Source organism: Clytia hemisphaerica, unplaced genomic scaffold, assembly GCF_902728285.1.
Source record: "Clytia hemisphaerica strain Z4C2 unplaced genomic scaffold, Clytia hemisphaerica genome assembly, whole genome shotgun sequence".
NCBI classification, from domain to species: Eukaryota; Metazoa; Cnidaria; class Hydrozoa; order Leptothecata; family Clytiidae; genus Clytia; species Clytia hemisphaerica.
The window spans coordinates 873195-885096 of NW_027103319.1; the positions used below are offsets into that span (position 1 = coordinate 873195).

General features: G+C 37.0%; 1 protein-coding gene across 1 annotated transcript; it reads right to left on the minus strand.

The window, feature by feature from the left end:
* Window positions 1–6565: 6565 nt before the first annotated feature.
* LOC136814326 (nephrocystin-3-like) lies at window positions 6566–8475 on the minus strand (the record flags this gene model as incomplete). Its single annotated transcript, XM_067070851.1, is given in 1 exon segment — window positions 6566–8475. A coding segment is annotated over 1 exon segment (1594 nt), but the record flags the coding sequence as incomplete, so codon positions are not given.
* Window positions 8476–11902: the final 3427 nt, after the last annotated feature.

Genomic DNA, 11902 nt, shown 5'->3' on the forward strand with positions numbered 1-11902 from the left:
TCATATGTACATGGCTAGTTTTGCTGGTAATGTTTGGGGGACTTTGGGCCTGAATTAAAGCTGTGCAAAAAAAGGTCTTTATTGAAAAGTAGCATAAATGGAAGTTATGGCTCCATGAAACATATGAAAAGGTCGTATAAAAGTAAAAAAGAGAGAAAATCTGCTTACACCTGGCTTTATTTACCGGATCTTCCCGATCTTCCAGAATCGCAGCTTCATCTACCATTTTGAAAAGAAAAATTTAGGGGTACTGTAGTTTTGGTTATCTGATTGTTGTTATGATGGAGTTACTTTACAGCCAAAGTATGAGTTTCCGATCGACATTATGCATGGAGGTACGAGGTAATCGCTAATATCGCAGCAAACGCTTTGTTTGTAGATTTAGATATAATAGACCAGCGTCCGAGATTCAAAAAAGGCCTTAAAAATGGTTTTCGTAGGGCACCCCGTAGGGCAAATTTTTTTTGTCAATTCTACACCCTATTAGGAGCATAATATCAAAAATTTGCCCTGATCTAAGGGATGCCCTACGAAGTGACACAATCCACTACCTCGGCCGCTGGTCTATAAAGAACACCCGGGGGTACTACTTAGGCAAAAATGGGTGCTGGGAATGTGCGGACGGTAAGGGTCAGTTTTTTTCACTTTTCAAAGTCTCTCTCTCTCTCTCGAAGGGTCGGAAAAATCAGAAAGTTTTAAATTAGTCTCATTAAGGGTCGGATAATTCACGATTTTCGGAATTTTTTTTTATTTCAAGAGAAAAAATTGTAAAAAAGTCTCTCTTACTAAAGTCTAAAAATCGAGGAAATTTTTCAAACTAGCTGTATATTGTATAAGGGTTGCGAAGTGGCAAGAGCAGCCACCGGCTAGGAAATACAAAATAGCTGTTCTAAAGGCCGGTTTCTCCTGGAAAAACCCATCTGTTCTATGCCAGGGTACTCCTGGATTAAAGCAGCTGTTCCAAAAAAAAATTGGATTCCTGGAAAATATATATCTGTTCTGATAAAAATTTGATGCTCCTGGAAAAAATAGCTGTTCTTAAGATACTCTGCTGCCTGGAAAAAAAATTGCGTCTCCTAGAAAGAAAAAAATTTGGGTCTCCTGGAAAAAAAGAACAGATATATCGAAAAATTCCGCCGGCGGCTGCTTCTGAAGTGGATCCAGACTCCAATCCAACCTTGATTCGCAAGTTGCTAATTGCTCTAAAAGGGTCACCTTTTCAGAAAAACTTCGTCTCTCTAACCTAAGGGTCGGTTTTCGGAGTTCCCATCCGCACATACCCCTCATCCGCCAACCCCCACGGGATAAAGAATACAGGTATTTCAATATGCAAAAGTTGCCAAGTCTCATGGGGGGCTGATTTGACATAGAGGCAACGCTATTTACCATTGATCGAAAAATCTTAATCTATACATGCGGTGGAAACCGACTGTTGTCCCCCAGATATTTTAATCCCGTAACAGATCATCCATTCTGCGTATACCACGCTTTGTTCTTGTACAAATTGTTGGGTTGGATTAAAGTGAAGCGATTGATATAGTAGTTTATGATTCTTTACATGATATAAAATCTAAGACATCTGATATCTACAGTGTTCAGTGAGAGAAGGGTCGAGCTAATCTCGATCTCCCCGTAATATATAAAATAACAATAGAAAACAAAGTCGATATAATCTATTCCGCCTCATCCGCCCGACGGCTCATTCCGATTATCGTGAAACTGTAAGCGCGCGAAAAGCACGCAGATTATGTAACAAATGTAAGAATCTTTACACTCCCGAAGAAGAACTTTTGGATCGCAATGATCTCAAGTTATAAGTCTTTGCTAATGGATTCAATTTTGTTTTACTGTTTGACAATTGTTGTTCATTGGACGTTGTTCTTGTTGTATGTACTGGTTTACATGACGATGGACCAGTAGAAATTGTTCGTAAATCTCTTTTTGGAGTGCGTGGAAGTGCAATCAATTCATCTTGATTATATTGATAACAATTTGATAAACCAGAGGCGACAGGAATGAGCGGATCAGAGACGACAGGAACTGGCGGACCAGAGACGACAGGAGCTGACGGACCAGAGACGACAGGAACTGATGGACCAGAGACAACAGGAACTGATAGACCAAAGACGACAGGAACTGATAGACCAGAGACGGCAGGAACTGACGGACCAGAGACGACAGGAACTGACGGACCAGAGACGACAGGAACTGATGGACCAGAAGTGGCAACAATTGAAGGTTCAGAAGAGATAGATGTGTGATGTTTAGGAGAAAAAACTAAATTTTGAACAACAGCCGGTATAATTGGCTGGGATTCCTTCTCTACACTGACATGATTCTTAGATTGTTGCATTTCATTTGGTAATCCTGTTGATGTTTCTTGTCCTGAAAAATGAAAAGAATCCCACCCATGGACCTCTAGGGGGTACAGCAGTTCAAGGGGACGTTTGACCTTATGTTTGCCTTCAATGCCGAAACTAATCAAGGCTCCTCGAACAACATTTTTCCTTCCAAAAATTAAATTTTCAATCTTACCCACATTCCATAGTTGTCTCTTTTTTGTTTCATCCTTAACCAAAACTAAAGACCCAACTTTTGGGGTTTCGAATTTCTTGACTTTCTTGTGATGTACTCTCAACTCTGTGAGGTATTTTCGGTACCATCTTTCCCGCGCATCTTCAAAACATTTTTTGACGTGTTGATAGCTTTTTTCTTCCAACGTTTTCACGACTTGTCCGGTTGGGAGGCTGATGATTCTTTTCCCACAAATCAAATGTGATGGTGTCAGGCATTCGATCTCATCATCGGCACCAACATACGTCAACGGTCTACAGTTCAACACGGCTTCAATTTTCAGTCAAAATGGTGTGCAACCCTTCAAAAGAGACATTCACTTTGCCCAAAGTTTTCTTCAAAGATGATTTTGTCAACTTGACCATCCTCTCCCAAAAGCCTCCCCACCAAGGAGATTTTTCAAGAATGAAGTGCCAGGTGATCTTCAAAGATGAAAAATAGTCAAGGACCTCGGATTCCTTCGACAACTTTAAGAGGTATTTATCAGCTGCCTTGAACGTTTTGGCATTGTCTGATACAATGAAAGAAGGAATACCTCGCCGAGCACAGAACCTCCGAAAAGAGTTGAGAAAGCAGTCAGTCGTCATATCATTCACAAGCTCAAGATGGACTGCGCGAGTAGTTGCACACGTGAAGAGAGCGACCCAGATTTTCTTTTCTACAAAGTGGAAGATGATTTCTCAACAACATACAGTGGACCAAGATAATCTAAGCCGACGTGTTCAAAACCAGTGACATTTTTATCAATTCGAAACTCAGGAAGCAACCCTTCAATGGTTGAAAACGACTTTGAGTTGAGTTTCTTGCAGACGATGCAATTTTTCAAGATTTTCTTCACGAATTGACGACCTTGTGGAATCCAAAATCTAGATCTGACTTCAGCTAGAGTTGCTGCGACACCTGAATGTTTGACCTTTTGATGAGCCTGCAGAATGATCAACGCTGAGACATGACTGTCACGTGGGATGAGGATGGAAACTGCTTCGCATTTCTCACGTGCCTCTAGCTCTTGTTTGAAGCATTTTAAGAGGACTTCGAATGTCCAATTTTCTGAAGAAAATTGCCTCAAAATGATCAAACGAATGTCTTCAGGAACCTTGCTCATGATGACAGGGACGAGTAAGCAGCCATACTGATCAGGTTTTATCCCAAGTGATTGTAATCCTCTGACGTTGATTTCGATCTTGTCATAAACTGCACGGAGTTGTTTGACATCAGTACCTGCTTTAACTGGCAGAATCTGCAAAAGCGTGTCCATATGATGGGTGATCACGACTTGTTTGCTTCCGAAACGATCAGACAAAAGAGACACAGCTTCCTTGTAATTCTTGTCAGAAAGTTCTAACCCAGAGATAGCCATGGCGGCTCTTCCTTCTAAGAGGCCCTTCAAAAAATTGAACTTTTGGACGTCTTCGATGTACGAATGTTTCCCTACAGCAGCTTGGAAAGAATCCCAAAAAGATCTCCACTGACTTGGATTTCCACTAAACTTTTTAATTTCAAGTTTTGGCAACTTCACAGAAATTGGAACTTTGTGTTCATGAGATGAGATAGAGGTGTTGGAAGCTTTTGATTTCAACGAATCTAACAGATTGGTGACAGAACCCGTGGAAACGTCGATTTTTGCTTGCAGTTGGGAAGACTCTCCGTACGCATGGTCGTAATCATCGTCACTTTCAAGAAGGTTTAGATATTCCATATCCAATGCTAAGAATTCAGACTTCAAATCGACGAGAGAATCCCTTAAGGTTTTCAGAGCTCCAAGGACTGTCACTTGTTTTGACTCTTCAAGTTGATCTAGCTGCGAAAGATGTTTCTCGATGTCATCGATGTAGTGATGACAAGTCGATTTTTCTTACCATTTCGTTTTCGACGAGCGAGTCTCAATGTCTTGTCATCTTCAGTTTCAGACATGATACAATATTTGAATAGATAAGACAGTTATGGTATGTTCACACAACAAAAATGTGAAAAAATGAAGTTTTTTGGCCTTGTCCACACGACAATCCAAAGACGTCTCCACGAGACAAAAAGAGAAATGAATTTTTTGGCTTTGTCTACACGACAATCCAAAAGACGTCTCCACGAGACAAAAAAGGGAAGAATGAAATGTTATGGCCTTGTCCACACGACAATCCAAGTGAGGTCTCCACGAGACAAAAAGAGAAATGAATTTTATGGCCTTGTCTTCACGACAATCCAGAGACGTCTCCACGAGACAAAAAAGAAATGAATTTTATGGCCTTGTCTTCACGACAATCCAAAAGACGTCTCCACGAGACAGAAAAAACACAAAGTTGTAGGAAAATTCAGATTCATTTAGAACACTCACAGTAAATTGATCCAATTAAATAAATTGAGAGATCAAAAGGAGAAAGGTGGTTCACAATTTTCACTTCTTTTAAACAAAGGAAAAGAGAAGAAAATCAATCACAATATCCTTTTGTTAAAGAATCTCTGATATTTTAGAAATCCTTGAGAGAATTTTGTTGATAAGAGAGAGGGAAAAATGTTTTGTGAAAGAGAAAGACCTTCAGACAAATTATTTGAATGTTTTGAAATATTTCAGAGTCTAATTTCAAAACCAGTGACCCGAAGATACTCACAAAGAGGTGTCGAGCGACTCTCACTACAATCAACTGAGCCAGACAGAACAAACACCGATAGAAGGAAACATTTTGCAACAATTTTGGGGGTTTCTTGAGCAAATAGGTTTAATAAACTATCAAGAACAAAAATAGATGGAATGCACCCTCCCAATGATTATCCATAGATGGATGTCATAAATAAAAGGGGAAACAATAAAATGCCTTGCTGAAAAACAGCGTAAATACAAAGTATCCCCCCTTGAACTGCTGCAAAAAAGGAGTGAGGACTGTAATTTAGAAAATACTTATCATATTAGTGATGTTTTGTTCGGTGGACCATGTACAAATTGTTGGGTTGGATTAAAGTGAAGCGATTGATATAGTAGTTTATGATTCTTTACATGATATAAAATCTAAGACATCTGATATCTACAGTGTTCAGTGAGAGAAGGGTCGAGCTAATCTCGATCTCCCCGTAATATATAAAATAACAATAGAAAACAAAGTCGATATAATCTATTCCGCCTCATCCGCCCGACGGCTCATTCCGATTATCGTGAAACTGTAAGCGCGCGAAAAGCACGCAGATTATGTAACAAATGTAAGAATCTTTACAGTTCTAAAGGGGTAATTTATTCTTTCATGAGTTAATTAAGAGTTTAATTATACAAAAATGATGTTATGAATACTTTAAAAAGACGTGAATTGAATATTTTACAAAAGTTTAAATTAACCATTTTCTTTCGAATCTTTTTTCATATTGTCTGCAAAAAAGTTGAATTATTTGATATTTTTTGGAAAAAATTTCTATACTAAATTGATGTAACGAAAAAATATTTTCAAAATGTTTTTTCTTCACCGAAAATAAGGACCTCAAAATTTTTCATTTACTTCTTCATCAAATTTTTTCATTGCGATTTTTAAATTTTCAGATTAAGGAATAGTTTACCTAACAGAAAATGTATAACACACTAAAGTGGGAGGGGGGGGGGGGTTCAGGGGGTACCCGATTCCGCAACTCCGCCAATTTTTTCTCCAATTTCCGTCAAACCGTCTTAAATTGAACCAAAATTCCGTCACCGAAAATGCCTTTGAAATTCAATATTTTTCTCGAAAATTCCGCAAATTTTGAATATCTTTTACCAATTCCGAAATTCCGCAAATTTTTTTGCTGAATTCCGTTTTTCTGCACTAAAATTGTCTAATTTTCCGTCTCCGTCAGAGAACCCAATTTCCGTAATTCCGTCTAAATTTTCGCCAAATTCCGCCACTCCGTCCGAAAAAAGGGCCGATTCCGCTCCTCCGCCAACCATGAAACCCCCCTAAAGTTATTAATTTGAAGATTCTGCGGTCTGATAAGCACAATTTGGTAAGAATATATCTTATAAAATACTATGATATTAAAAATAATTTATTTTCATCACGAAACAAGCAAACTAAGGGACTGCGTTCGAGTCTCTGCATGTATGAAAACATTAACGTTCGTCCCTAAACTCCAGCCAAAAAATCTGGCGATAAAAATTTTAATTTCAAACACTCTATTATTTTGGGCGAGTACACCAAAAATAGGTTGTCCTGACCGACCAGGTAATCTGGATCTCAGACCTCTACTTAACTTACATAATTATAAAAGCAGCCAAATGACTCCATGAAAGTTCGGAACGGTTGTACATACATAATTTCTTGAAATCCAAATTTCATTGGCGAAGAGCCTTTCGGTTACATGATACTACAAGCATTCCCCGTTTGTGCTATTTTCAACTGTACCTCGCTCTTGATCGTCTTGTGATGCCACTTACCAAAAACAAAGGATTGCTTTTCGATCAACTCCTTAAAAATTTCTAAAGACTTTTCGTATTCGCCATTGAATCTAAGTAATTCTGCAAAATTAAACATGCTTAATAAGGTTTCTTCATGATTTGGCCCTAGCGTTGTCCTTCGTTTTTTAAATACCTCTTGGTGAATTTCCAAGGATTCTTTATACATTCCTAATTGTCCATAGATAACAGCTAAATTATTTAGACTACCTAACGTTTGCTCGTGGACAGTGCCCAATGATTCTGTTTGTTTTTTGATCAAATTTCGAAACATAGGTATTGCCTTGCTATATTCTCCTTTTTCTACGAGGCATGTTATCAAACCTAAATTACTTTTCAATGTAGATTCGTTCATTGGACCTAGAACGATCGATTGTTTCTCAGCAGCTTCCTCAAACAAAACAGCCGCTTTTCCATAATTCTTTTTTTCGTTCCAATAAACAGCTAGATTATGAATAGCTGTTAAAATTTCAGGTTGACTTGATGTTGTTTTCTCTATGAGGTTTTCCAGAATTGAAATGGCGATCTTAATTTCACCTTTTTCCCCAAAGACGTTGGCCAATCTGATGATTGAGGATATGGTGACTTCATTAGTTATTCCAAATACTGTCTTTTGTTTTTCAACAACGTCTTTGTAAATAGAAATTGCCTCATCAAAGTCACCCTTCTGGCGGTAGGTATATGCTAAACTGCATCTACTGCTCAAAGTTTTCTTGTGGACTTCTCCAAGAGCTGATGATTGTATTTCTATCATATCTTTGAAAGCTGATATTGCTGTATCGAAATTTTTAATGCTGATAAAAGAATATGCCAAGTTGATCATACTTTTCAGTGTTTCTTTGTGAGTTCGTCCAAAAACTATTTCCTTTTTAGCAATAACGTCTTGGTAAATCGATATGGCTTTATTAAAGTCTTTCTTCTTATCCAAACAGAACGCTAGACTGTGCATGCTGTAGAGAGTGTTTTTATGCATCTGCCCTAGCACGGATTTCTGCTCCGTTACAAGCTCTTGCAACAAAGAGAATGCCTTTTCAAGATTTTCGTCAACCAAACAACATGCATATCTATATCTAGCGAGATATGTATCTCCATGGTGATGACCTAATAAGGAAGACCTCGCTTCAACTAGTTCCTCGAATATCGATATGGCTTTACTTCCCTGTTTATTTAAATCTAAACAAGTTGCTAGTTCACATTTACTTGACAAAGTAACTTGGTGGAGTTCTCCTAAAGTTTTGGCCTGTTTTCCAACCAGATCTTCGTATGCGACTATCGCTTTTGCATAATCCTCACTTTCTTTGTAGCAAGTTGCCAACTTGTTAAGGCTGGTGAGAGTATCCATGTGTAAATGTCCAAGAGTTGATGTCTGTTTTGTTACAAGAAGTTCCAAATGAGGTATAGCTTCGTCAAAATTTTGGTTGTCGAACAAGGTAAGCATTACACTCTGTAGTTTTGCGATTTCAGTTACATCGGGTTGAGCATCATCTTCATTGGCTAGAAATAAACAAGTGATACTTTTATGGACCTACCTGGTTATGCATTTAACACATTTGTAATTGATATCTACGTGACGTGACCATTAAAGGGGGGCCCCCATTAAACAATCATTCAGAGCACAAATAGTGACGATATATTAAAATTAGTCGTTTGTTTCTTATAAAAAAACGTTTAGAAACCAAAATTTCATGCTCTCTTGAAATATTCTTTCATATTCAAGACTTCGTGAGTAAAAAATTGAGTAATTTGACTAAGAACATTGATGTATGTTTATTAAAAGTGATTCTTATAGATAAAGATGCGTTTTTTATTATCGGATTCAGGATTCGAAAAAAGCTTTTTAAAAAAATTGAAAAAAGATATTGACTTCAAACCAAAAGATCTTGAAAGATTACATAAACAGAGAGATAAAAATTTATATCAAAATGGGCGTGGCCTTGACGCTAATTTGGGAAATTCCCCTTTTTAGGATTCAAATTGCAAGCTCATTGCACACTTTGACTAGTTCTCAGTTCCCTCGTTGTATTTGGATCAATTTTAAACACCTGATCTTATGACCTGACATATCAATGACATATCAGTTTTGATTCAAATTCAACGAGGGGACTGGGAACAAGACAAACTTTGCAATTTTAGTGTTTTGAATCCTAAAAAAGAGAATTTCCCAAATCAGCGTCGAGGCCACGCCCATTTTGATATCAATTTTTGTCAAGACCTGCTTTCTGTTATGTAATCTTTCAAGATCTTTTGGTTTGAAGTCAATATCTTTTTTCAATTTTTTTTACAAAGCTTTTTTCGAATCCTGAATCCCAATCCTGCAATCCAGCAAATCTACCAAAATCATAAAGAATGAAAGAACCAATCTCGAAAAAGGTTATACCTAGGTAATTGATAATGTGCTTATAAAAAGATATCGAATTTAGCCAGTTTTTCTATAAAAACACGCCAAGCCAAATTTCCTGTCTAAACACACATATTCTTCAAAAGTAAGCCCTCATGAGCAAAAAAACATCTATTTCATAAAAAATTGAGTAATTTGACTAAGAACATTGATGTATGCTTATTAATTGTGATTCTTATAGATAAACATGCGTTTTTTGAGCCAACAAAATCTTTTTGTAAAAATCTGCTTGAGCCATCTTTTATCTATGATGGTACCCTACTTCCATGCAAAAAATCAGAAACAACTAAGGAGCCTTATCTCAAGAAAAGTTGGTAACGAACGGACGGACGGACGGGCGGACAGAGGTTAATGTATAGGACCTCCAGCGGGGTAGGTCCAAAAACAAACGCAAGAACTTCTTTGCTGTGAAATTAATTTATAAAGACCTCTGTAAATCCAAATAAACTTATTATACATATCTCAAAGCATCAACGACACTTTTTCAGGTAACTCAGAGATTACTTTAACTTTTATTCCCAATTTTTGTTATTAGAACGTTTCCCGGGGGAGCTCGATTTAAAATTGACAGTATGTGCGGCCCAAAAGTAGGCCTTTGAAATCGCAGTGCAGAGAAAATTTTATCAAGTTTGAATATATTTTAGCGAACAACCGATCCTTTCGGTGGAATCGCTTTTAATTTTTTGTCCATTTTAATTTAAGGCAAAATATAGTCAGAAACTTTGTCCGAAAGACCTCGTTTCGCTTCGCTCACTTTTACACCCTTAGAGTGCACTTTCTCTCATATTTGGTCATTTTGACCCTTACAGTAATTTGGGAAATCTGAAAAACGCACCTACGGGTAGCACTTACAGTAGGTCTCCCACCTTGAGTGCCATGCCACCCCTGGGGACTTTTTCACAAAACAACAATACAAAAAAGATTATAAGCTCATAGCTAAAACATTTACCATTTAGCCCATTAAAACATAATTTCAAACGGTATATACCCGAGGGGTAAATCACTGAAAAAATCACGTACACCTTTTTGAAAAATCAAAAAGAAATCAAAAAGAAATCAAAAATCAAAAAGAAATCAAAAAGAAATCAAAAATCAAAAAGAAATCAAAAAGAAATCAGAAATCAAAAAGAAATCAAAAAGAAATCAAAAAAAAATAAAAAAAAAAATAATAAAAAAAAAAAATAAAAAAAAAATCAAAAATCAAAAAGAAATCAAAAAGAAATCAAAAAGAAATCAGAAATCAAAAGAAATCAGAAATCAAAAAGAAATCAAAAAGAAATCAAAAAGAAATCAAAAAAATCAAAAAAGAAATCAAAAAGAAATCAAAAAAAAAAAAAATCAAAAAAAAATAAAAAAAAAATCAAACCAAAATCAAAAATCAAAAAGAAATCAATCCGTGACCCGAAAGTATCATTTGATTTTTGATTTAAAATTAAATCGAATTTCAGAAGAAAATTGATTTTCAATTATCCCTCACCAATTAAAAATCAAATTTCAAACCAATTCTTGATTTTTGATTTTTAAATCAAATATTGCATTTATCTGAGATGAGAGCCTGTTCTTGGGAAGCACACTTGTCCAAATGGGACTCGGTTATCTTTCCATGTCACAGGCACACACACATGGTACATTAAATTTAAGAACAATGCTGAGCCTGAAATATTAAATTTCAAGCAATTTAGGGGTAAAAGTGGTAAAAATTGGGTATAACGTCTAAAATACCTCAATTTTGCCCTATAAATAAGAACAGAATAAGAACAATTTCAGGCTCAAACTGTCAAAAAAATAAGAACAGCCGAGCCTCAGAAAAAATTTACTGGTTCTTATAAAGAAAAGTGTAGGAAACCTTTCAGATTTTTTTGAAATTACACGTTTTTACCGTGGCTGAATTGGACCTTTTAGTTTCGGTTGTGTTTCTTTTGTAACACGCGGCCGCACGTTATTAATCGTCTTATATAACGCAGTCGCATGTTAAATGTGCGGCCGTGTTATTCAGCGAAAAGACGCGGCCGGATATTAAAAGATAAAAACGCGGCCGCACGTTTTTGTCGAGAAACGCGGCCGCGTGTTAAAATATGCGGGCGCGTCTAAAAAACGCGGCCGCGTGTCATTTTATGTGGCCGCGTGTTTCTGAAAAAAGACGTGGCCGCATGTTTCTGAAAAAAGATGCGGCCGCATGTTTCTGAAATTGACGCGGCCGTGTTTTCTAAAAAATCACGGAAATTTATATTAACCCCGACCGTTGAGCTGGAAAAAGGCCGACCCTTGACCTAGCTAAATACAACAAGAAAGCCTAAGCGGCGTTAAGGTCCAGCAGTGTCAGTAGTGTCGACATAGTTTCCCTTGCAGAGTCGTCATACAGCTTTATAATTTATATGAGTGAATTCTTCGATACAGAGCAACTCGAACCATACAAGAAGTTAATGGAGAGTTAATTAGGTGCTTTAATAACTTATTTGAGAAAATTATTTCGTAAAATTCAGAAGGAGAGATTTGAGATTTGACCATATTCCCGGGGGGGGGGG